This window comes from Osmerus eperlanus, chromosome 25 (assembly GCF_963692335.1).
Source record: "Osmerus eperlanus chromosome 25, fOsmEpe2.1, whole genome shotgun sequence".
Taxonomy (NCBI): Eukaryota; Metazoa; Chordata; class Actinopteri; order Osmeriformes; family Osmeridae; genus Osmerus; species Osmerus eperlanus.
The window spans coordinates 268,703-295,880 of record NC_085042.1 but is presented as its reverse complement, the minus strand read 5'-3'; the positions used below and the strand labels follow the sequence as shown (position 1 = coordinate 295,880).

The 27,178-nt window shown below is 42.4% G+C and overlaps 1 protein-coding gene across 2 annotated transcripts; it reads left to right on the top strand.

Moving 5' to 3' along the window:
- Positions 1-6,603: 6,603 nt before the first annotated feature.
- On the top strand, positions 6,604-27,033 carry rassf2a (Ras association domain family member 2a). Of its 2 annotated transcripts, none has more exons than XM_062451169.1 (10): positions 6,604-6,861; positions 8,869-8,942; positions 9,418-9,493; positions 15,736-15,887; positions 17,016-17,143; positions 17,368-17,510; positions 17,692-17,845; positions 18,905-19,026; positions 19,234-19,311; positions 26,345-27,033. In XM_062451169.1, the coding sequence occupies exons 2-10, from the start codon at positions 8,890-8,892 to the stop codon at positions 26,369-26,371; spliced, it is 933 nt and encodes a 310-aa protein (XP_062307153.1). In that variant the 5' UTR covers positions 6,604-6,861; positions 8,869-8,889; the 3' UTR covers positions 26,372-27,033. The 2 variants fall into 2 exon arrangements, with proteins under 2 accessions (XP_062307153.1, XP_062307152.1); XM_062451168.1 differs by having other exon boundaries at positions 6,607-6,861; positions 19,234-19,331.
- Positions 27,034-27,178: the final 145 nt, after the last annotated feature.

Here is a 27,178-nt window from a genome sequence, read left to right as displayed (position 1 = left end):
TTTAGGGACAGAAATACGGCAGCGGGTGCTGTATATGGATCGCAATACCCAACACTTGCAGTTTGTGTCCATATCTTTTCTTTTCTTAAGCTAAGATGTGATCCAAAGAAACGTGGGAAGGTAAATTTGCCGGCTTTTGCTGCGTCTCAACGGTGTGAGACGCCATCGCCAGCAGCTTTCTGCCCTCCAGGTCACCGCGGATGTCACGTGACTGAAAACTATGAATTGCATGCCGCACTATCTGATCAAAATGACAGTTCTCTCTACAGTCAGAGCTTGCGCAAGAAGGTGGGACGTAAGGGAGATACCCTTTCCAAAACTTGTAAAGGCGTGGAATCCCTGCGGGGGATTTTGAGAAGACTTGAGAGCTGAACAAAACGACATGTTTTAAATCAAAAGAGCTAAAAATGCCATATAATAAACAACTTACTAACCTTGACAGTTCGGTCATGCCAGGAAATATCAAACTGAGGCTTTGCCGTATCGACTGAGCAATGACCTCACTCTCGGTTAGTACATTTACATTTTACATTTAGTCATTTAGCAGACACTCTTATCCAGAGCGACTTACAGTAAGTACAGGGACATTCCCCCTGAGGCAAGTAGGGTGAAGTGCCTTGCCTAAGGACACAACGTCATCTGGCACGGCCAGGAATCGAACTGGCAACCTTCTGATTACTAGCCAGCTTCCCTAACCACTCAGCCACCTGACTCCCCTGACTAGTAAGTAGTTAATATTGACTGACCACCCCCCTGTATCGGAATGAAATGGTTTGTTCCTGCCTTAGCGCACTTATCACTGACAGTGTTTAGTTGCAGACAGTAGACGCTCTAGTCGCCAGAAATAGTGATCACAATGTCGCCTAGTAAACATAAATCAGGTTTTCAAAGAAGGTCAGAGAAAAAAGAGGGATAGGAAAGACAAAGGAGAGGTTTTCAATCTGTAACCCAGTTTTTACCAAAAAAGGTGGGTAGCCAGTAGTCTGTGGTATTAGGTGCGTTCGACATGGACTGACTTCATGCAGCGCCGCAGTCGGCTGCAGGCGAAGTGGCGGAACTAGAGTTTTATACATGGGGTGGCCAAGGGGTGGCCAAGGCTACTTCAGGGGGTCCAGAGTCTTGGGTCACTGTTTTCATTAATATATACAGTATAATATGGGTCTATAAGTGTTGGAACATCCTAAATATTTTTTTTTATAAAAGCTCATGCACCAGGGACTTATAATAGCATTTCTGTGTTACAAAGATAACACAGTGCATAGTTTATTTACAAAACAAAGTGAATTTACACACCCAAAAAAACACTGCAATTACACTTGACAGGTAGCAGAAATCAAGCAGAAATTGACTTGAAAAATATAAATAACTTGGTGCCCAACAACATTACAAATTTACAGTATAATATTTATGTTCATATATATTATGTTAACTAATAGCAAAGAAAAGTTTTGGAATTGGCCTAAACAAGACCAAATTAAATCTGTGTGATAATTTCTTTTGTATAATTTTAGAATGTCAGTGTACAAGCTAGTACACAGTGCAGGTATTATTTATTATACCTACTAACACAGATGTAAACACAATGTTAGGCTAAATTGGGAACTGATCTCTCGTCTATCTGATTACCGTATTTTTCGGAAAATAAGCCACATCGTGTATAAGGCGCGCGCTGATACGTTAATTTAGATTGAATTATGGCCGTTAACTGACATCTATAGATACAGACTTTATTATTCCCACCATGAAGGGCAATTTATTTGAGAAGCTTGCACACACACACACCAAAAAAACTATTGGATCTAACGTATATAATCAAGTAGTGGTGATACAGAACTGTACGTAATTTGGGTCAATGTGCTGTGGTGTCAGTGTCATTTATTGGTATATGGCATATTTTTATATATACTGTATAAACGCATATATCACATGCATTGTGTACATCCTACAGAGCCCGGGCCCTCTCAGGTAGAGCTAGAAGGAGGAAGAAGTGTGGAAGCACAGGAAGAAGGGAAAGAAAGTTACAGTGATAATGAGGATGAGAGATGCATGGTGGAAGAAGACAGAAGTCATAAAGAGGATGTTGACCCAGGTTTGTGGCCAGCAGATTTGACTGACAGGGGCAGGGAAGCTTTTGTGAGGGCACTGGCCTGCAGAGATGATGATGATGTACGTACACATGCAGACTTGCATGTAGGCTACAAATCACCAGCAGTAAATATTGATTATTATGAACTACAAGAAGCAAGACAGTTGCAAGCTTTTAATTCGAGTTATGTAAAGCTTTTGATGGGACAGTTAGGTCCTAGATTTGTTGTGACAACAGCTGCGCAGAGAGGGCCCAATTTGATTGTTTTTGTCATGGGGCCCAAAATTCCTGGCGGCGCCCCTGACTGCTGTTTAATGGTGTGGTTCACTTTCCCATTTTGTAATTTATGGCTATAGAATGGGAAAGTGCATTTTTATGAATTTCTTCTAGGTTGGCCTACTCCTGATTGTAAATTCCCCACATCTAATGTGTATGTGGGTCAATGACATGACGCCTAAATTTACTGTCCGACTGCATTTTCTCCAGTTAAAAATGGTCTAGATTCATAGAAAAAAACACCATTTATATTTAGTGTCTCTCCCCTTTATGTAACCACATTCATTTTTCAAAAATCATATGGCATTTCTAATTCTTTTGTTACTGAAAGTGTCAAAATATCATGTGGTGCGACCAGTCAGGCATGAGTGCTATTTTGGAAACTTCTGAAAATTTGCTCAATGTATTAACATTTATTTTCTGCCCATAGTCTTATATGAAATTACAGTGCTCTTTTATTGATATTTCTGTCATAATATACAAACAAACTTTGTCCGACTATGCCCATTTTATGAAATATAATGCGGTGCGACCATCAAGAAATTACCATTTTGGAGCTTTTATTTTGAATTCCACTGAAAGACAGGAAGTTGCATCATACATCAGTTTGCAAAGGACCCTTGAAAGCAACAAGCAGGTTTATAACCCTCTCTAATATTTTGAAGAAAATAACTTTTTGAATGGCTGGTATGTAGTTTCCACTTTTGGATGTCATGTGGTATGACCTCAAAAAGACAATACATTTTAATTTATTTTTACAAATGGATATTTTGATAGAAAATGTCATAGTGTCCTTCTGCGAGAAACTAGCTAGTTTTATTTAGGCGGCCAATGCTGTGTCTGTAAATTTTGACTGATGTGGTACGACCAAATATCATGTGGTGCGACCATTGAATCATGCCTTCCAAGACTGATATATATCCAATATCGACAGGTTTTGTGCTCTTCTTTTCTTTTGATGGTTTATATACATTTACATTTAGTCATTTTGCAGACGCTCTTATCCAGAGCGACTTACAGTAAGTACAGGGACATTCCCCCCGAGGCAAGTAGGGTGAAGTGCCTTGCCCAAGGACACAACGTCAGTTGGCATGACCGGGAATCGAACTGGCAACCTTTGGATTACTAGCCCGATTTCCTCACCGCTCAGCCACCTGACTCCCCTTCATTTTAATATTCTATAAACAAGATTTTAAAGCTTTTCACAATGTATTTCAGAGACAATGGTTTATGTTCATTGTATTAATAATAATAATAATATGAACAATAATAATAATAATATATATTATTTTAATCCATTTTATCAGATGCTGATGCCAAGTAAAGTAAACAGGGAACGCGTCAATTCCGATCCTGCAGCAAGAGCAGAGTAGCCTGGTCCTACCAGACTCTCATACATTTCATTTGTACAGAGTCTGGGCTCTCCCCATTGACAAGCGTTAACTTCCTTGAAGGCGGGTACTCTGTTGAAGTTTAAAACTATTGGATCTGCCCAGAGCCACTCTGGATCTTCCATAACCAATAGCTAATGTTAGCCTTAGCCAACTCCTTCACCACAAACGGAGAAAGCTCCTTCACCACAAACGGAGGCCCTCCTCCCCACGGGGGAGGCCCTCCTCCCCCGTGGGGAGGAGGGCCACAACATCATGGCCCACCATGCTCCGGCTTTAACTTATGGATATTCGGCAGCGTTGCCAACTCAAACTAGCACACAACATCAACATCATCGTTCTCAGTCACTCCCTCTGTTCGCTAATTTGACCGCCAAAAATTTGGGCGTAGAAAACCGGCTAATATATTGCAAACCCAGACGGAGCAATGAAGGAAAATGAAAATTGAGCGGAAGTACGTAGGAGGGTGGAGCCAGGCAAAGAGCAGAGTACCTTGCCTGGAAATCCAAACCCAAATCCGAAAGATTAAGGGTCTGGCTATGAGTAATGAAAATGGCCCAAATCGAGGGCCGGCACCAAGCATGCATTTGAAAATATCACTGCACACAATTGGATAACACTACAACCAATGTTTAGTGACTGATTCCAGACTTCGACATCGCAGCGCTGTTGTCATTTGTTTAGCTTGCCTCTGGCCCGCCTATCAGATACACCAATGTGATTGGTGAAGCTCGGCTCCAAGGGCATGGGTAATGAGCATCATTACTGAGCAAATTCAAATTGTGCTCTTGTGAGAACTGGATTTCCAGGGTAGTTCTTTCCAACAATCATTGTTGTTCTTTGAATCTTTCATGAAATGTTTACAAAATGCCATGAATGGTCTATTCTCTTAAGCGGTTTGTGATAATTTTTTTAACGAAAATGGTATGTTGTGGAAATGAAAACTAAATGTTTGCCTTCACTGAAAAAACAGTTAGATTTGATTACAAATCAGTTTTAGATTTTTGCATGCAACTTATTTCTTCCTAATCTATTGATTTTTGACAATATATGGTTGCCCTTTCATTTGGTGCGACCACACATCATGTGGTGCGACCAGTAATGGCAATAACTGAATTAAAAAGAAAATGCAATATGTCATTTCTGAGGCTAAAATATTAATCTCTGATCGAGTATGCTTAAGGGAATTATATTGTTTAGACATATTTTTCAGTTTTGTGCAATTCACAGGAAAAATTTGTATGTTAACTACATGTAGGTAGGTGACTGTGATGTTATAGAACAAAAACAAATATCAACAACTATAGAATTTCAGAAGAAATCCAGATAATTTGTTTCTACAGACTTCATATTCCTGAGAACTTGTAAAATAAATGTAAATAGGTAAAGGAAATATGTTCATTTTTTAAATATTTCACGGTCGAACCACATGCCATTTTTAAAGATCCTGTAAAGTAAATTCCATGTTTTGCTTCTAAGTACATTATATACGTGTGAAATGAGTTCCTGAAAGCATGTGCAAAGCGCTAAAACCTTGTCGCACTGAAATGTGGAGTTAGACCGAAGAACAGTTTCTCTTCCGTTTTCAGATCAGGTTTTAATGGGCGGAGCCAAAAAATGCCCTATCTACGTCATTTCGCCCCATCTACGTCAGATCACTGAATGGCTCCTCCTGCTGTACTGTTATTGTATCTTACATCAGCTAGCTAGCTAGCTTCAGGATGTCTCCCACCACCCGCAACTGCATCTTCCCTGGATGCAAGAACTCCAGCTGCGCTGCAACGCCATTTAAGTTGATAATGAAAGGAAAAATAGGTTGATAGATTTTGTGAAGAGCCACGCTCATGGAAAGCTTCGGATAAACTCCAACAGCCGCCTCTGCGCCACTGACCATTTCACGGCGGACAGTTTTAACATGGACCAGAGACAGACGGGGTTCACCAACACACGGCTTCTCTTGCAGCGCGAAGCCGTACCGAGCATCGCCCCCCGGCCGTTCATCCTCCGGTCGCACCTGGACCATCCACCGCCGCCAGCAGTTCATCACTCAGTTCTGTGTGCTTGTTATAATTATACTAGATAACTTTTCCAGAGGTATTTCTGCTATAATTAGTGCAAACCGCTAACTTGATATTAGGCTTCTCGGTGTAGAATGATGGTATTTTGGTGAAATGGTAATGTGCAAGAAGTAGTTGGAGAGCTCACTGTTTGCTGTCTGCTGTAAATGTTTACTCCTGTGTTACAGCTCAGGGGAATATTTCATTTCATTCAATATATGCATCTGTATGTTTCACTCATTGAACAAATACATTCCAATTCTATACTGTTTTATTCGGCTTGACGTAGCGTCCATTATCTGGGTCGTAGGTAGCTTACTTGAGAGAGGCGGCGCCTTCCAGCGAGGGGGCCGAGCTTCAGCTCCTTCAGGCGACATGCCCCCCCAGTCTCGAACAGAGAAGACTGCTGATTTTCTTACGATTTCAAAGCCTAATTGAACATACTTGTCGTTTTTTTTTTCATTCGAATTTGGATGGGTAGTTAATAACACATTATTCTGTGGTGTGGTGAACTTGAAACTCGTTTTTAATTCCACTTTACAGGATCTTTAAAGGTCATGGCCAATTCATGAACATGAAAAAACACTAAAATTAGTTTAAATAATTGTTTTATATAAATCCATATATACACAACATTGTTAATGTTTGAACAAATGCAATAAAAAATCATATTTATTGTATTTTAAAATTAGCCTGTTGAAAATCCTTATACGTCATTGACCCACGTATAAGGGCTCTCGGGATTCCAGTCCTAGCCACCCATTCATCTAGCACGAACAAAGGGGCGTCAGTTCGAGTGCTGATTGGTTATCGGGACAGTGCCAAGAGATCGCTACAACAGATGGTGTTCTCCTCGAGCGCACGGCATGCTCGCAAGCCACAGTACGCACACCATTTACCGATAGTTTCGACGCGAGAAAAGGGAACGAGCAGCTGGAGTGAGGTTAACGGATCCTTGGACGTAGTTGGAGACCGTGCAAAAAGAAGCTTACTTTACAAATATTATACAAACTCGCTCTGCGATCAGGAACCAGTAGGCCAGCACTGCATTGTAAGTAGTCTATGTAGGCCAAACTCGAGGATTCCTACAGATGCTTATCAGGGTCGCACTTTTACATTTCCTTTTGCCAGTGTTTAATGTTTTGCCGGAAGGAAAGCTTGTTGAGATTTACACGTTAGCCATATGTCAACAACGACATTTGTTTACAGCATCCGGGATATGATAAACAGGAATAGGTAAAGTCGTCGAAACTAGATGTTAGATAAAAGCAATGTAGGTTGTCGATAAGGGATCGGTGTCATTCTTTTGATCAACCTTCTCAAACACCTTGACAGCAGCATAGGCTTTTTTTATAGTCCCGATGTATCCATAGCACGTTGCAGGAAGTGAAGAAGCAGACAGTCGTGTGTTTATTCTACTCTTTTTCAGTTACATAACAAGCGAAGGTACTCAACACAGACACACAACCAGGCTGGCATCTGTGCTGTAGACCTTTTTTCCAAGCCGCAGGTTAACTGGATAGCCAGATTTACAATGAAATGGCTTCATTTTTATCTTTGATGGGTGTGTAATGTTACCGAATAAAATAGCGAGTACTGACACGATTCCGTAACCAGCTGAAAATGAATACACATTTACAAGTTTTTAGTGCTAATCTTGTGGGGACTCAAATCCTGATTTCCCCAACCTTAACACTAAAACGTAATCAGAAACCTAACCCTAAAACTACTCCTAACCTTAACCCGTAATGCAGTTCTAACATTAATTAATGGATTCGAAAAAATTCTACCCCTCTTGTCTCCCCAAATTAAAATGTTTTGCTTGTTTCTTGAAGGGGACTTATGGTCCCCACAAAAATAGCTAAATAAGTCCACACGTGAATACACAGATGAAGGGAAGCACACACCCACACCATACGAACCTATGTGCTGTATGACTGAGCTCAGATTTGGAGTTGCTATAGAAATGGCAAAACTATAGTTAGGTTTAATCTTAACACTGCTGTTGCATGGTTCAGAGTGTTAGGGGTTTATGACTGTCATTTCTGTCGATGTCACTGACTCTTCACATCTATATGATATCAGAATGATTGTATGTCTGTTTATCTTTCTAATATTTTATCTTGTGTCGTTGGAATTGAGGAAGTGTTCACTGTAGTGTCAGTTTCCTGTGTGACACAGCCTCCGAAACAGGAAAATGAGCTTATCCTCTCAACTTCTCCACTCTCTCCTTCATCTGTAACTCCTGCCACACGTACAAGACAAAAACTACCACACACAATAGTTCTGTCTGTGTATTTGGACATGATGCTGGTAAAGCTTAAAGCCAAGTTGTACCCCAACCCCCCCCCCCCCCCCCCCATTTGCCTGATCAGCCTCCATGAACGATCACATATCCAAAAGGTACTGTATTCATGTACTAATAGAGTGCATATAGGTGAGCATGATGGACTTGTGATTCTGAGCTGTTAAGAACTATCAAGACAATTGTCAGTCTTATAACACAGTTGCATGTTTGTTTTTGCAGCGGGCAAGTGGTGGCCCGTGTGCATCCAGCATGGCTTGCACGTGTTCTACTCTAGTTCCAGAAGCTTCTGTGTTGCCCCTCCATGCACACTTCAGGAAGGACATCTCCCTAGGAGATGGCAGAATGCCTGTTATGCTAATTCTGTGTGTATGATGTATAGAGACATGATGAGAAAGAAGAGAAAAGTAGAAAGAGGAAGACAAAGAGTATGGTGTGCAGCTGTCTTGCTACATCTTACAACTTGGTTTGTGCTTGGGGATATGTTCCAGTAAGAGAGAATGAAAGAGGATGTATACAGTTGTGTAATGTGCTATAGAGAAAATATGTTGTAGATAGAGCTGTCTATTTCAATGACTCCTGTCCTGCCTCAAATAAGTCTCCTGATTTTCCTCAAGTCTCCAGATTTCTGCAGTTATGCTTGAGGCAACATACTGCTACTTGCTGGTCATGAGGATACACGAGACACTTTAACAGAACCCTATGTTCTAATAAAACAAATGACTCCTCTTTCTTTCTGTCTTTCTCTTTCAGCTTTACTCATGCTAACTAAGGATGGATGACACACAAAACGGGGTTCGGGTTGGAGAGAACAAGTTCATCAGCAAGTAAGGACTGTACACAGACACTGGAATACAATATAAATGCCCTCTTATCTGCATTTGTGTGCATGAAAATTATAGAATATATAATTCCAAGATTATATGATCACAGGGTTTCAATAAAGCTACAATAAAAAAACAACGTAGTTAAGGCGGCAGGCGTGTGTTGCTAAGGCGACCGCCTTAACAGCAAAGTGCTGCGGGAAACCCTGGATCACTATGCTGTTAAATGAGTAACTGTGCATTGATCTACTTTATTATTATGGGAGGGGGGGGGGGAATAGGGTGAAAATGTTTGCTGTGTATTGCTCTATTGTTGTACAATTGGATGTGATTTGCAAACTTAAAATCAATAAATACATTGTTAAAAACAAACAAACATGCATTGATCTAATCTTTGTAATGCATTGATGTAGCAGGGCTAAGTTTAGGAAGACCAGATATATCCATAAATATACATTTTTCCCTTGTTTGTCACCAGGGCAACTCTTCTTACCCATCTCAAAACTTACAACCTCTACTACGAAGGCCAGAATTTGCAACTGAGACACAGAGAGGTGTGTGTGTTTGAGGTGCTGTCTTAATTGCACTCTCCTTATATTTTCCTTGGACTTCACCCCCACTCATTGGTTCTCTCTGATCCAGTTCAAAATATCCCCTATTGGGAATTGTTGAATGATTCACTCTGACACAAGACTGTATAATTACTGTACAAAATTAGTGTGACCATTTTTTTTTAAGGGACAGATTATTAGTAACCTCATCAAGGAGACTGAATACCTTTTTTTCTAACCTATATATGTTACAGTAAAACATCTTGGATTGAACATTGAGAATAACACACACTCCAACACCAACTTTGTTGAAATGTCTTTAAGCATCTGTTTAAATAAAATACCTTTTCAACAAAATCTTCAAAAGTGCAGGGAGTTTACGGAAACTTTCCATGGGAAGCTAAACTCTTTCTGGAAATATTCCAAATTGAAATCTTAACAGGAATTTACGTGAATTAAAGGGAATTAATTAGAAATGTTGACCAATTTATACACATTGTATCATATACAAGCATAAATGTTAAAATAAACATTTTGTTTGGTCATAAGCAAACATGCATGCAATTCTTTTTTATAATTATCTATATATACATTTTTTATATTGATTTATTTGTGAGTAGAACTTGATAATTCAAGGGAAGGGGGGGGGGTACTGGCTGTAGTCCTTTGGCTCGAATGCAGTAGTATGGCTTACATTTACATTTAGTCATTTAGCAGACACTCGTAGCGGCAGGGTCTTAGTACAGGGACATTCCCCCCGAGGCCAGTAGGGTGAAGTGCCTTGCCCAAGGACACAACGTCATTGACACGGCCAGGAATCAAACCGGCAACCTTCAGATTAATAGCCCGATTCCCTAACCGACATCTGACCCTTCAAATGTTTTGTTTCTAGAAATGATCTATGCATATGATGGAGGAATGCACAGTGCATGCAGGGTATGTGGCCTCAATAGCCCTGCAGTAAAAAAATAAAAGTAATGTGCTGTGTGCATGTGAAAGAGGAATGCGCAGGGTAGAAATTAAACTGGAAATCTGGTTGTTTTAACCAAGATTATGTTGCAAAATAGTTTTTTTTCAACTACATTTAAGTTCCCTGTTATAACTAACCTGCTATTTAGCAAATTTGTAGTTTATTGGGTGTGCTCACGCCTTCGGCGAGCACAATGCTGTTAAGCATTCTCACTATTGTTTTCCTGTTTCTCTTTATTATTATTATTATTGTTGGAATGCTGCTTCAACATTCCAAGTATTGTTCTTTGAATCTTTAATCAACTTATTATTTTTCTTCTATTTCTTCCGTGGCACCTTTCAGCGCCTTCAAATCTTCAGCTATTAAAACCGTTCAGCTATCAAAAAATTCAGCAGTTTCAGGCCATGGGTGCTATGACTTTTCAGCTTTGTACCTCTTATGCCTGAATTAATATAAATCAATATTCATAATATTTTTAACATGGGTTTCCAATGGATTTTTCTTTCAAATCCTCTCAAACTTCTTTAAACTTCTTCAACTTCCAAATCCTTCTTCTTCCTCAATATTTCAGCTAGAGCCACCATTTAAACTTTAAAATGTTGACAAAACCCTAAACTATTTTTAAATAATTCAGCTTTTTGAAATCTATTCAACTTTTTTCAATATCACTGATTATGTTTCATGACTTTTTCAAACCGTTTCTGAGATTTACATGGGCGTGTACGTGAAACCCTAGAGTGCAGACTGAAACGCTTAGAGTGGAGGCCTGAGCTTCGGATGTCGTTGAAAAAATATTTCTAGTTTGCCAGCATTGCCACAATTTTCGCTCTTCATGCTTCGTTTTTGGATCAATAGATAGCTAATTTTGTGCTGGTCGTAGACAGTTGTCTGTTGAATCCAACAGACGTACACATTTGTTCAGAGCCCCACGAAAGCGAGACAAAGTCCAACTCTCGCCCCATAGAGACCAATGCAAATCTGGTGACAAAATCGTCGGAGAAAGCAAAAAGAACAAGATTTTGAAACTGCCGGTAGAGTCGTATTTTTGACCGCACAGAAATATAAAGGACATCTCTGGTTTCGACAGAGTCTTGGGTCTCGGAAAATATATAATTTTATTGATTGGACGTGTTTCTCTCTGCCTAGCTAGTTAGCTATCATAGCTGCGCCATCACCATGGCAACCAAACAGACACTAGTGATGTGTCGTTCGTGAACGATTTGTTCATTTTTAACGTAAGGACTTTTGAACCTTGTAAGGACTAAGGACTCGGGAGTAACGAGTCCTCTCAAAGAGTGATTTGTTCATTTTCTCGTGGCCGCGCATCGGGACTGTTGCATAGGCTCGTCCAAGTAAACATAAAAGATTAGTTCATTTCCCGACTCGGTCTTCGGGTACGAGTATTTGGATCATTTTTCACGTGACCTGCATAGGCTCTGTAGTGGTAGCTAGAGGAAACGAATGATTAGTTCATTTCCCGACTCGGGTCTTTCTACGAGTCTTTGGATCCTTTTTTCACCTGACCCGCATTGTATTTTTTAGTAGAGGAAACAGTTTCCTCATTCCCTTTCGCGTGGCCGCTGTTTTAGTAAGACGTGAATGATATTCGCTCCAGTCATCATACTGACTGGTTTTGTTATTTTCACTTTACATTTACACTTACAGTTTAGTGCAGTGTAATTGTTTGCCGTGATAATTAAATGCTAGTGTGATAATAAATGACCGAATCATACAACTGTCATGATACATTATTTTAATGTATCATATTGTAACTCTTTTAAAATAGTATCTGCTGGTGCACATGTCATGCACTAACCTACATGAGAATATGATACGTGTTTGCAGTGGACGGATAGCCCCCCCCCCCCCCCCCTGAACGAATGACTCGAAAAAGGATTCGTTCATTATACTGAACGAGATTCAAAGAACCGAATCAGTAAAATGATCCGAACTTCCCATCACTAACAGACACGCACCATGAACGTTTTTGAAACTGCCAAAGGAGTTGTATTTCTGACCGCACAGACACATAAAGGATATCTATGGTTTTGGCAGAGTCTTGGAATGAAATATACTTAATTATGTGGGCAATGTAGAACAGCGGACAGATTCGATATTTGATCTTTTGTTAGTTATGGACATTCTAGTGACGCTACTGTCATCATGGCTGCTAATAGAACGGCGAAACCAGGTCACATACGGTCTAATAACTATCATTCATTACCTAGCTACAAACAAATGCTTCGTAACTGAAGAGTATTTACTTTTTATTGGCGACATTGACAACAGAGGTTAAGGAACGTGTCTTTAATCAAAAGATGGTCTCCGTTTTCAATTTGAAGCAGTAGATCTAGCTTATGTAGGAAATTTTCCATTGCATCCTCTCTCTAGCTTCACGCCTTCGGTTATTATTCAAGCCTACAGTGTTAATACAGTCTGTAAAAATACCACTTTGACACACTTGCAAGAAATGATCCGCTGGTTAGATGTAGCATGATCTTATTATTTAAGTATAAAAAACTCACCAGGGACAACGACAACATTGGCAACCCTGCACTATGAATTATTATTTTGATGTCATCTTAAAGTAAGTGTCTGAACAGGACTGGGTGTGCAGGCACACATGATTAGTTTCTCCTCCGTCTTGAACCTGAAACCTAGATTCTAGGTTAGAAATGTTGCCAGTCTGTTGCCAATGACCAACGGTTGCTACGTTTTTCCAGCAAGTTCAAGTCATTCCAGTGTTGTCCTTTTACCTTCAAATTCGTTCAACCCAGACTTCAGCAACTGGTTTTCTCCTCACAGCCTTGCATATAGAGCAACCAGGATGCAGGATATTGTCCCCCAGAAGATTTTTTTTGTGATTCTAATATGTAATCAAAGCATTCTGGTGCAGTCTGAGAACAAAATAAAGGCAAAAGACAACATTTACTGTGCTTTGGGGGGAAAAATACATTTCTTGACACCACTTAACTTAAAACTTTAAATCAAGCAGCCAAATATTTTTTCCCCCAGTGGTCACGTGACACATTTATTTGGACATCCTCAGAACAAGGTTTCAAGTCGAAATACCAAGGTTGGTGTTAATCTCTCAAAGACTTGTTGAGATATGACCTCACTGTCTGTTTGACGCCTTCGACACCGCATTTGATTGGCTGTAACGGACAAACGGTTGTGCAAATCGAAATTATTTCTATCAACTTTTGTTCAGCTTGATGATCTGTGACAATTTTGGGGATATAACCAGAAATCAACAACATGAAGTGCATTGAACTTGGAAATCCAGGGAATCCAATGGTACCTCAATTTTGAAAATCAGGCATACGGTTAAAGGGGTACATGTGTAAACGCAACTCTAACTTTGACGCATAGGTGACGCTAGAGTGCTTAAGAGGCAGATGTGAAAAGAAGCAGTGTACTGTCCCCAGTGTGCCAAATGTAAAACAAAATTACCATACAGTTCTAGGGGAGGCCATAGACTCCAATGGCAGAAGATGCATAGTATTAATAAATATTGCTGCAAGCAGAAATTGTGGATTATTCCTCAAGTATGCGGACCATTTGAAAATTGACATGATAGAAAAATGTATACAACATTTAAAAGTAATTGGATAAATGGCAGATTTTAGGTTATTTTATGTATTTTCATGCAGACATACATGCTTACTGTCTGTAAGCTGTTCGTTTCTTTATGACCGTTACACACGTTTATGTTCATTAATTGTTTATGGTTTATTGAACAAGCATGGAAATCTGTCGTGTAAACGCTGAGTTTAAATTTCTGTAGAAAATGTATGCATCTCCTGTCATACAAGTTGCTATATATGTAAATAAGTAGTTAGGTTTGTGTGTAGGCTATTGTGTATGTATTGTATCTGTGTGTGTATCTATGTAATATACGTGTTAATATGAGGCCTTTAAAGATGGTGGCAACAAATTATCTTGGAAAAGAACAGAAGAATCTACATTTGTAGAACTGGGCAGATCCAATAGTTTTAAACTTCAACAGAGTACCCGCCTTCAAGGAAGTTAACGCTTGTCAATGGAGCGATCCCAGACCCTCTGTACAAATTAAATGTACGAGGGTCTGGTTAGGACCAGGCTAGCAAGCAACAGCTAACACAGCAACTGCAACACTGCAGGTGTGTGTGCAGTTACCTTCGAAACACAGCTCTCTAGCTCACTGAAGCTGTTGTCCTATGAATAAATAAAGCCGTAAAAAGGCTAACAAAAAATCTCTACCATATTTTTTGGACTATAAGTTTCTTCAGAGTATAAATTGAATCAGTCAAAAAATGTCATGAAGTGGAAAAAACATATATAAGTCGCACTGGACTATAAGACGCATTTATTTAGAAATGTATTTCATAAAATCCAAGACCAAGAACATACATTTAATCTGTAAAGGCAAGTTATTCAACTACACAATAGCACACAGAACAACAGGCTGAATAGGTGTCCGGTATGTTAACGTAACACATTAAAAGTAATTCAGCTACACGATAGCACAAAGAACATACCTGGGAGGCTGAATAGGCTAAATTAACATAACAAGCTAGCAAGTCCAACAAGCAAGTTACCGGTAAGCCAGTTCACCAAGCTCCCGATCTCATTCCACATCACTGAATCCGTTGGACTCGTTGGTTCATGTCAGTCAGTATGAATTAACATTTAAAAACATGTTAAATTATATATATTTTGCTATATAAGTTGCACCTCACCTGACTATAAGTCGCAGGACCAGCCAAACTATGAAAAAAAGTGTGACTTATAGTCCGGAAAATACGGTATATATATATATATATATTGAAAATAAATGCTGAATATCGGCTGTGATAATTACTTAACTCCTAGTATTGGTCATTTCTGTGTGTAGGGCTGAATGTCTTTTTTTGACATTATCGACAACTTTGAAAACAAGAAATTTGTCAACAAATATTTCTGTTGTCGACAAGTCATTTGATCTCACAAGACCTATTTTAATTGCCTGCTATAACTTTATTAATTAATTAATTATAGTTTATCCAAAAATAAAACGTCTTATCACTCAACTTCATTTTGTTCCACATTCAAATGACATACAAAAGTACATTTTGGGCAGAATGATGCATCTGTCTGTCAGTCAGTTATTTGTTAATTAAATGGTGAATGACAACGTCTCTCGACAATTAGTCCATTAATCATTCTAATAATCGTTTATCAAATAGTCAATTATCAAAATAAACGTTTGTTGCAACCCTAGCTGTGTGTGTGATCTTTGCTTCTCTGTTAACAGGAAGAGGGCGAGCTTATTGTTGAGGGGTTGCTCAATATCGCCTGGGGTTTACGTCGACCAATCAGACTTCAGATGCAGGATGACCACGAGAGAATCAGACCTCCTCCCTCCTCAACATCCTGGCACTCTGGCTGTGCCTTGGACACCCAGGGGTATGTGTCTCTTGCCCTCTTTCTCGCTTTCGCAGTATTTATAACCTTGGGGTGTGTGCTCTCCTCTCTATCTCAGTTTGGTATTTTTGTTCTGTTGTCTCTGTCTAGTCTGCTTGTCCATCTCTGTTGCCACTGTGTTGTCTGCTCGTCCATATCTGTTGTTATCCAGATGCACACCATTGTGAGTAATTAATCAGACGTTCAGTGGAGTTCCTTTAAACCCTTTATAAAGATGGATAACCCTAAACCACTATGAAGAGGATGTTTAGCCCTAACCCATAATGGAATATGAGTGTGATGGGAGAGGAAGGGAGTGGTTATTGAATGTGTGACATGTTTGTCAGCTTGTTACTTTAGTCTATTTAGGGCCAATCCCAATACTCCCCCTTACCCCTTCCCCTTACCCCTAGCCCTTACTTTTGCGCGTTCACGTGAGAGCTAGTGGTGTCCCAATACTCTTTTTGAGCTAGGGGTAGGGCTAAGACGAAGGGGTATACACCCCTTAAAACCAAGTAAGATCGGGAGCTTACTTGAAACCTAGGGCTATGTGAATACTGCGCGACCGGCAACAATGGCGGCCAGATCATCCAGAGAGTCCGATAAATTTAATATTTTCGGCTTAATTAATTGATAAAGAAATTATGAGTCTTGTTTTGTGCTATACACAGTCCTGTACGTATATATTTGCAACCATTTTCCTAATTGAAACGTTTCTAAAAATCGCTAGTTTGCTACGCTAATGTTACAGTGCTGATTTGCACAACAGTCCCGCATTTCTCTCACTAGCATGTCTACAGTTTTAAGTAAACTCCATTATCAGCGAATTTTGTTTGATATCAGTGCATAACACTACTTTCTTTGGAGATATCGATACGTGCTAGATGATGTACCCGTAACCAAGTGGCGTCCCATTTCTTAGGGATATGTAGCCCTTACCCCTCAGTTTCGAGGGCCAAGGGCTAGGGGTAAACTAAGGGGTAAGGGGGAGTATTGGGATTGGCCCTAAGTCTCTGTGTGTTTGTGTTTGAGCCTCTCTGTGTTTTTCTGTGTTTTGTAACCATAACACTTCTTTCATGAAGACTTTACTCTTTTCTAAACAACAAGTAAAAAAACACACTTTATACTCAGCAACACAGAGGCTTCACAGCAGGTTCCACCCATTGTGGAGGCAACACAGCAGGCCCTGCCCACTGTGGAGGTGACAGCCCCAGAGAGCCAACCAGAAGACAACGATGTGCAGGAGGACCAGGGGGAAGGTGGGGCCTAAACAGTCAGTACAGGGTTATACTGATGGAGCAGTCAGTACAGGGTTATACTTTTTGAGCAGTCAGTACGGTTCTATTGATGGAGCATCAGTAAGGTTATATTGATGGGCTAGTCCTTACTGTGTTACACATATTGGCTTTCTTGCAGCATGTGAAGTTAGAATACATTTCAGAGCATGTTCTGATCTCCTGTTCCCTCTGTTGTGATTGAACAGAGCAGTACGAGAGCTCCACTCAGCTTTTGAGGACAAAGAGTGATGCTGGGGTTTTGAGGGGAGGCCAGAGACGGTCATCTAGCGACCAGAGAAGGATACGACGACACCGCTTTTCCATAAATGGGCACTTCTACAACCACAAGGTAGGCTTTACACACTGTAAAATTCAACTACCAGGTTGTATTTGAATAAACCTCATTGCCCCTCTATTTCTCCCTCTCTCTTCCTTTTCGTTCCCCTCTCATCCTTCTCTTCCTCTCGCTCTTCCTTTTCTCCCTCTCTCCCCCACTTTTACACCTTTTGCCCTTTGTTTCTCTTTCTCAGACTGCAGTTTTCACCCCTGCATACGGGTCAGTGACCAATGTCCGTATTAACAGCTGTATGACCACACCTCAGGTGCTCAGAGTTCTCCTCAACAAGTTCAAAATTGAGAACAGCCCAGACGACTTCGCACTCTACCTCGTACACACCAGTGGAGGTGACTATGTGAGAGTGCATCTGCACAGAAACAGTCCCTCATACCCCTTTTCCAGAAAGGCAGTTTGAGTTCTGGTTCAGAGCCAGTGCCCAATCTTGAACCAGTTCTTTGTGTTTCAACTGGCTCTGAACCAGGAAAATGGTTCCAACTTAGCCCAAAATTGTTTCTGGTCTAGAACCACTTATATCAGAGGCGGGGGACAGGTACCGTTATCGTGACCAACAAGTCCAATGCTTAGGAGAAAACTCTCAACTGTAGCCAGTTATAATTTTCAAAATACTACCGCTGTTGTGTCACGGAATGTTGTTTTAAGATTTTTTAGGCAACCAATTGGTTGTTTAAACTTAAATAGGTGGTTGAATGAACAAGATAGAGCCTAATGGAAAATGTATTCCGAAGTTTTCGGCAATGTGAGGTAATGAAATGTCATTTAAGTTTAAATTTCATTCTGATTCTAAATTCATTCATTTCATCCAAACTTCTCACTTGACACACCTGCCAAGTTTGAAGTTGATTCGATGAACGGTTCTCGAGATATACAAACCACAGACATTTAATACATACGCAGATTCTATGTAACCAGTGATGAAGAAAGTGTTTTGTCCGTCTCTTCATTAACGGAGTGACAGAGTTCATTTGAGTTTCCGGATTTTTATAATTGTTATCAATCTGCAGATTGGGAGAGAAAACCAGACTTCTGACAATAAATGACACAACACCAGGCTTAGGTCTGAGTCATGTCTCTCTCAGCTCTGAAGGCCAGCGGACTATCTTTATAGGGCACAAGAAAGTAAACATAGATAGTGACAGTCAGACAGTAACAGTCACAGAGAAAGAGATTCACAGCTCCTAGCCCATGACCACTCTCAGGGCAGAGAGAGATCATAGGTGGAGCTCTCCCCGTAGTCATCACAAGGGAAGTTTAACCTAGTACTCGCCATTTGAACCAACTCCGAACCGGCACTAGCACCAGCTCTGAACAAGCACCTGGTTCATGCTGGTGGAAAAGGGGTATGAGAGGAGTTTTGTGTCTTAAACCAAATTGTCTGTGTGTTGTAGAGCGAATGAAGCTGCAGCGTTGTGACTACCCCCTGGTTGTCAGAGTACTGCAGGGTCCGTGTGAGCAGGTTTGCAGGATCTTCCTGATGGAGCAGGACCTAGGAGAGGAGGTCACTTATGACGTAAGACACACTGCAACAGCCAATCTGACCGGGTCCTTCTCTACTGTGTAACCCCACCATATCTGTCACAACCTTCTGTTTTCTGTAATTTAAGGATAATAGTTTAAACCCATGGTTCCCCCCTCAGGTAAACATCAATGTGTGTTTTAGTGAGAATGAGGTATAGAAAGTTAGTTTGCTGACTGCATTCTCCTCTCCTACCACAAGGTGGCGCAGTATATCAAGTTTGAGATGCCAGTACTGCAGAGTTTCATCACCAAGCTGAAGGAAGAGGAAGACAGAGAGGTGCAGAAGCTCAAAAGAAGGTACACTAGCATATTCTATAACATTTATATATATTTCTACATCTACAAACACATGTATATATATTTTTATATCTGCAATGTTATACTGTGTCTGTAATTTCACAATTCCATATTATATTACTTGCATCTATGCATTAATTAAACATCCATCTTCATACCCTTGAATTATATATTAACTATTCTCTCAACTTGCTCAAGTTGCTGTATCTCAGTGGTTCCCAAACTTTTTGCAGCATGCACCCCTTTTTAGTGTTTGTCACCTGTCAAGCACCCCCCAACACCTTACTCTGGTTAAACTTAATTTTTTTTATTGCAATAACTAAATACAAATATTCACTGTAGATTAGAAAACATTCAAAAATTCAGCTATAAATACAATTTAAAAAATTACTATTACCTTTTTTAGTGAGATGGATGGGCCTGCATGTTTGCACACAGATCATCAAAATCAGGGTAATGGATGACAGTTTTACTGTCATATCATTCTCAGCATCTAGTCTTTGTCAATGTTTTGTTTTCAACAATGTCAGTGCAGAAAAGCCTGCCTCGCATATGTATGTGATTGCAAAGGGCATCAACACTTTAAGTGCTTGCTTTGACAATCCTGGATACTCCACCATTGCTAAAGCCCAGAAATCCACCAGTGACTTATTTTTAAACAGTATGCTGTGTCTCCCATCAGATGGGAGTCAGGTGGCTGAGTGGTTAGGGAATCGGGCTATTAATCTGATGGTTGCCAGTTCGATTCTGGCCGTGCAAAATGACGTTATGTCCTTGGGCAAGGCACTTCACCCTGCTTGCCTCGGGGGAATGTCCCTGTACTTACTGTGTCGCTCTGGATAAGAGCGTATGCTAAATGCCATCCATCCATCATCTACCGCTTTTCCGGGGGTCGGGTCGCGGGGGCAGCAACCTAAGCAGGGAGGCCCAGACTTCCCTCTCCCCGGCCACTTCCACCAGCTCTTCCTGGGGGACCCTGAGGCGTTCCCAGGCCAGCCGAGAGACATAGTCCCTCCAGCGTGTCCTGGGTCTTCCCCGGGGCCTCTTCCCAGAACACCTAACCAGGGAGGCGTCCAGGAGGCATCCTGATTAGATGCCTGAGCCACCTCAACTGGCTCCTCTCGACGAGGAGGAGCAGCGGTTCTACTCTGAGCCCCTCCCGGATGACCGAGTTTCTCACCCTATCTCTAAGGGAGAGCCGAGACACCCTGCGGAGAACTCATTTCGGCCGCTTGTATTCGCGATCTCGTTCTTTCGGTCACGACTAGGGATGCGTATTGATAAGATTTTAACGATTCCGGCTCCTTATCAATTCCTGCTTATCGATTCGATTCCTTATCGATTCTCTTATCGATGTTCCCCTCTACAGCCAACTAGGCCTGTGCGTCCTGCACCCCCCCACACACACACTCGTTCTAAACGAATTTCTCAAACTGGCTTTGACTGGCTCTGAAATGAGCTAATACCTATCACCTCTAGGCCTCTTCAGGCCTCTGTTTTCAAAACAAAATCTAGTCGGAGATAGAAACTTTCAGTTTCCTTGTGTTCAAGCTTCTATTACTCAACACCAGTAGGACTTACAGGGGTCCTAACAACAGGGGAAATAACTTCAGTGTCACCTTTCAAAAGAGACCATTTACATGCATGTACTCCAAATAGTTCAACAACAGCTTTCAATGTACTTTGGGTATGTTGTTTAGGCGTTTTCAGGCACATTTAACAGGACTAATAAAAGGTTAAACAATTAAAATGGTAAGTTTAATAATGGATTAAAAATCGATATGCTCAGTTTAATAATGGGACACGCGAACGTTTGCTGATAACACACGCCGCCCCGATAACGTGAAATGATCAATAAGATCAATACTAATGGGAGACGAATGCCGGAGCTAAAATGTATGCTTCAAACGACGGGACAGAAGATAACTAGATTGACTACACACAATAAAGGCAAATTGCTTCACACAGTAACAAGTGGTTGTGATCACTTTTGAGCAGTTTAGCTCTACCTTAGATAGTTAGAGATGAAGCGCGAACGTTAGCTGCGCTGCTGCATGCATCGAACACATGACGTTCCAGTAACTTAATTCCATGCTGTGTGTTCAAATGCTTCATATTTGTAGTATTTCCTCCCTTCGACGAACTAGACTTTTTACACGCGTTACAAGTGGTGTTGTTGTCATTTTGTTGTGTGAAATACAACCAAACTTTAGAACGCTTCTTCCTAGTTGCCATGTTTGCTGCAGTCCGTCTTCGCGCATGCGTGCGCAAACTTTTATAGTTTATTCAGACAGACGTTCGCGTGTCCCATTATTAAACTGAGCATATCGATTTTTAATTCATTATTAAACTTAGCATTTTAATTGTTTAACGGCACAGAGAATCATTAACAGAATCGTTAAGGAATTTTGCTAACGATTCCAAGGAATCGATTCACTGGGAACCGGTTCTAAACAAGAACCGGTTCTCGATACCCATCCCTAGTCACGACCCACAGTTCTTGACCATAGGTGAGGGTAGGAACGTAGATCGACTGGTAAATAGAGAGCTTCGCCTTTCGACTCAGCTCCTTCTTCACCACGACGGACCGATGCAGAGCCTGCATCACTGCAGACGCCGCACCGATCCGCCTGTCGATCTCGCGCTCCATCCTTCCCTCAGTCGTGAACAAGACCCCGAGATACTTGAACTCCTCCGCTTGGGACAAGATCTCCTCCCCGACCCGAAGATTGCACTCCACCCTTTTCCGGTCGATAACCATGGCCTCAGATTTGGAGGTGCTGATTCCCATCCCAGCCGCTTCGCATTCGGTTGCGAACCGCTCCAGTGAGAGCTGAAGGTCACGGCCCGATGAAGCCAACAGGACCACATCATCTGCAAAAAGCAGCGACCCGATCCTGAGGTCACCAAACCCGACCCCCTCAACGCCCTGGCTGCGCCTAGAAATTCTGTCCATATAAGTTATGAACAGAATCGGTGACAAAGGGCAGCCATGGCGGAGTCCAAACCTCACCGGGAACAAGTTCGACTTACGACCGGCAATGCGGACCAAACTCTGGCACCGGTCGTACAGGGACCGAACAGCCCCGTCAGGGAATCCGGTACCCCGTACTCCCGGAGCACCCCCCACATGAGCCCCCGAGGGACACGGTCAAACGCCTTTTCCAAATCCACAAAACATGTGTAGACTGGTTGGGCGAACTCCCATGCACCCTCCAGGACCCTGCCGAGGGTGTAGAGCTGGTCCACAGTTCCACGGCCAGGACGAAAACCACATTGCTACTCCTGAATCCGAGGTTCGACAATCCGACGGACCCTCCTCTCCAGGACCCCTGAATAGACTTTCCCAGGGAGGCTGAGGAGTGTGATTCCCCCTAAAGTTGGAGCACACCCTCCGGTCCCCCTTTTTAAAGAGGGGAACCACCACCCCGGTCTGCCAGTCCAGAGGCACTGTCCCCGATGTCCACGCGATGTTGCAAAGTCGTGTAAACCAAGACAGCCCTACAACATCCAGAGCCTTAAGGAACTCCGGGCGGACCTCATCCACCCCAGGGGCCCTGCCACTGCGGAGCTTTTTAACCACCTCGGCGACCTCAGCCCCAGAGATAGAAGGGCCCCCCCCGATGTCCCCAGACTCTGCCAGATTCTGCCAGCCGTTCCCAGCAGACCCTCACATTACGTTTGGGCCTGCCAGGCCTGACCGGCGTCTTCCCCCACCATCGTAGCCAACTCACCACCAGGTGGTGATCAGTTGACAGCTCCGCCCCTCTCCTCATCCGAGTGTCCAAGACTTTCGGCCTCAGATCCGACGACACGACTACAAAGTCTATCACCGAACTGAGACCTCGTGTGTCCTGGTGCCAAGTGCACATATGGACACCCTTATGCTTGAACATGGTATTCGTTATGGACAAGCCGTGTCTAGCACAGAAGTCCAACAACAAAACACCGCTCGGGTTCAGATCGGGGGGGCCGCCCAATCACGCACCTCCAGGCCTCACTGTCATTGCCCACATGAGCATTGAAGTCCCCCAGGAGGACGAGGGCATCTCCGGGAGGAGCGCTTTCCAGCACCCCCCCCAGAGACTCCAAAAAGGGTGGGTACGCTGCGCTGCCGTTTGGTGCGTAAGCACAAACAACAGTGAGGACCCGTCCCCCCACCCGAAGGCGGAGGGAGGCTACCCTCTCGTCCACCGGGGTGAACCCCAATGTACAGGCGCCGAACTGAGGGGAAACAAGTATTCCAACCCCAGCTCGACGCCTCTCACCGAGGGCAACTCCAGAGTGGAAGAGAGTCCAGCCCCTCTCAAGGAGACTGGTTCCAGAGCCGATGCTGTGCGTCGAGGCAAGGCCGACTATATCTAGCCGGAACCTCTCTACCTCGCGCACCAGCTCAGGCTCCTTTCCCGCCAGCGAGGTGATGTTCCACGTCCCTAGAGCTAGCTTCTGCAGCCGAGGATCGGACCGCCAAGGCTTCGGCCGCTGCCCGTCTCACACTGCACCCGACCCCCATGACCCCTCCTGCAGATGGTGAGCCCACTGGAAGGGGGTCCCACGTTGTCTCTTCGGGCTGTGCCCGGCCGGGCCCCGGCCACCAGGCGCTCGCCATCGAGCCCCACCCCCGGGCCTAGTTCCAGGGGGGGGGGCCCCGGTGACCCGCTTCCGGGCAGGGGCAACTGGGAACCATTGTTCTTTTTCTTCACGGTAGGTTTTTGAGCCACGCTTTGTCTGGTCCTTCGCCTGGAACCTGTTTGCCTTGGGTGACCCTACCAGGGGCATAAAGCCCCCGACAACCTAGCTTCCAGGATCATTAGGACACGCAAACCCCTCCACCGCCGTAAGGTGGTGACTCAGGGAGGGCTAAATGTATGCTAAATGACTAAATGTAAATGTAGATGATAACTCCAGTAACTTTTCTTGCTTTTGAAATGAGAGATGTGGGATTGGAGGAGTGACATCAAAAGGATTCCGAATCCATGTCTGAGATTGGTCCATAGGAGGGGAAGTAAGTCTGCAGATTTTGGCTGAGCTGGTTGAGATGTTCAGTTATGAGGCCTTTGACGCAATCACTTAGCACAGATTCCCGGGATTGCAAAAATTCTGATAGAATAGGAAAGCACTCAGTGGAGTTAATATTTATCCAGTTGGCCCAGAAAACAAGCTTTTTAATAAGTGCTTCAACTTTGTTCTGGGTGTTGAAAACGGTGGTATTAAGACCCTGCAGACTTAAACTAAGTTCATTCAGAGTAGAAAATATGTCTGCCAGATATGCCAGCTTCTGAAGCCAGATGTCATCTTGCAAGCATGAAGACAAGTGAAACGGGTTGTGAACAAAAAATTCCTGAACTTCACATCTGAGCTCAAAAATCCTTGCTAAGACCTTTCCACGTGATAACCAGCACATTTCTGTGTGCAGTAGAAGTGTTTCATGCTCGCTGCCCATTTCGTTGCATATAGTGCAAAAAAATCCATTAATTTAACGGAGGAGCCTTGATGAAGTTGACGATTTTCACGACGTCATGAGGTACAGACAAAAGTTCACCTGGCATGTTTTTCGTTGCTAGGGCTTCTCATGGATGCTGCAGTGCATCCAGGAAACTGATGGTGCAACTTTTCGGATGAGAGCTACTGCTCCTTTGTGTCTCCCCGTCATTGATTTCCCCCCGTCTGTACAAACTCCAACGCAGAGCGTCCAGTCAATTTCGTGTAGCTACTCTGAAAAAGCTATCCATCAAATTAAAAAATATCTTCCCCTGTTGAACGTGTGACAAGAGGACGACAAAACAAAAAATCTTCATGAACTGTGTTCTCAAATAAATAACGGACATACACCAGAAGATTAGCTAGGTTCAGTAGACTCGTCGACTTGCAGTGAGAAGAATTCACAGTTTTTTATTCTGCTTATTAGCTGGCTGAGGATGTCAGTAGATATTGAATCAATGCGACGAGCCACAGTATTGTCAGAGAGAGGGATTTTGTCCAACGTCTTTGCTGCTTTCTCCCCAAGCATACAGTTCACCATGTCTTTGGCAACGGGTAAGCACAGATTTTCTCAAATTGTGTGGGGCATACCTTTTTTATCTATGCGGTAGATTACCAGATATGAAGCTTTCTGTGCATTTTTTGAAGTCCCTAAGCCTGAATGGGAGTGGATAATTGTTTTCTTCTTCTGCAGTTCCTCAAATTTTCTTTGGAAAAAACTTGCAGGCATGTCTTGTGATTGACTATGTCTTGTTTGTAAGTGCCGGACCATATATGAGGGCTTGAGACTGCTATTAGCTAAAACTTCACAACAGACTACACATTGCGGGTTTGGACTTTCTGCATCACCAATCCATGTAAACGCGAAACCAATGTAACTGTCACTGTATTTGCGTTTCTTACTTGACATTTTTTCACTCTCGAATGTAGGTCTATTTCTCTTGACCAGCACATCTGGTAGGTTTCCCTGTTCAGCACATCTGTTAGGTTTCTCTGTTCCCGCCTCTTCACCCCGTCCATGATCCTCTGAGTCTGTTTGGTCAGGTTTCTCCATATATTCAGCGCCGTGGTCGGTGCACATCTCTACAGAAGATGCCGAGGACGTAGATGGCTCACTCCTACTGTCCCTTGATTTCTTCAAAGTGCCCGTTTTTAACCAGGTGTCCATTTTGATGAACGTAGTAAGCAAAGAATAAATGAATGAATTATCACTTAGCCGTCTTAGCGCCTAATATCAACAGGGCGGGGCTATTGTGACACAGACGTGCTTGTAAAATGAAATTAAATCATGAGTAATTTACAGCTTGTAACGTGAAATAAAACTTTGGCATGTGAAGTTTACCTCTCTTAAATACGTAAAAATATTGAGACAATTTTCTTTCCCCCGCCATTACAAACATTTTCTCGCGCACCCCCCCGGTGGTCAGTCTGCGCACCACTAGGGGTGCGCGCACCCCAGTTTGGGAACCACTGCTCTATCTTGATACACCCTTTCTCTCTCCCTCATTCTATCCCTCATTCTTCCTCTCTAGGTACACCTATTTACGTTGTGTTATTGAGAAACAGCTGCGCTGTACCCCAGAGGGGACCACCTGCATGTGAGTTTCCCAAGGACCAGATCTCCAGCTTCTCCAGAAACCAAGGGCCTCCACTACCACCCACCTACCCATCCACACTGAAACCAGATACGTCACGTTGTCATGGAATGCTGAAATGTCTGGATGGTAGTTACATTTTACTGTTTAAATTCAATCCAAAACACAAGCACAAAAACACACTCATAGGAGATGAGATATGAACAATTTGAATATGTGAGAGACAGTGAGAGACTCATGCAGTAGTGAACTGTGTGCATGGTGAAGCTATTTGAAATCAGGGTTAGGATTATGGACTTGTGAGTGCTGGTTTGCCTGTAGCTGTATTCTAACTTGTGTTTGAGGGTGGCTGGCAATATTTTAAATATTTAGTTTTGATTGTGTAACAGGTTGTTGAGAGAGCAAAACTGTATAGGTCTCAATTAATGCTGTGAAAGGTCTGTATGTATTTTATGAAGTTGGGGAGGGTTATTTTTCAAGACCTTTGTGTATTTCCTGATTTTGTAATGTTTTGGTAATGTTACATTGAGACTACCTGACTGAAAATTCCTCCTGCGATGCCACTAGTTTAAAACCTTTTTAATAATAAGATTATATGTTATGTTTAAAATAAATATTGAATCTATTCATCTCAAGTTATTGGAGGAGAAGTTTGCTGTCATGGCTTGATAAGAATATTTAATTTCATTGTGTTATAATCATTGTGTTATGTGTTTTATGTATTGCACTTTCATACACATCAGTTTACAATCCTTCAGAGCAAAATTATGT

What these genes read in the sequence shown, in the direction of transcription:
- rassf2a (XM_062451168.1), top strand. Translation starts at nt 8,890, where the DNA reads ATGGATGACACACAAAACGGGGTTCGGGTTGGAGAGAACAAGTTCATC. An exon ending in GAGAACAAGTTCATCAGCAA is followed by an intron (nt 8,943 to 9,417) that starts GTAAGGACTGTA and finishes GTTTGTCACCAG; the next exon opens with GGCAACTCTTCTTACCCATC. An exon ending in GGCACTTCTACAACCACAAG is followed by an intron (nt 17,511 to 17,691) that starts GTAGGCTTTACA and finishes TCTCTTTCTCAG; the next exon opens with ACTGCAGTTTTCACCCCTGC.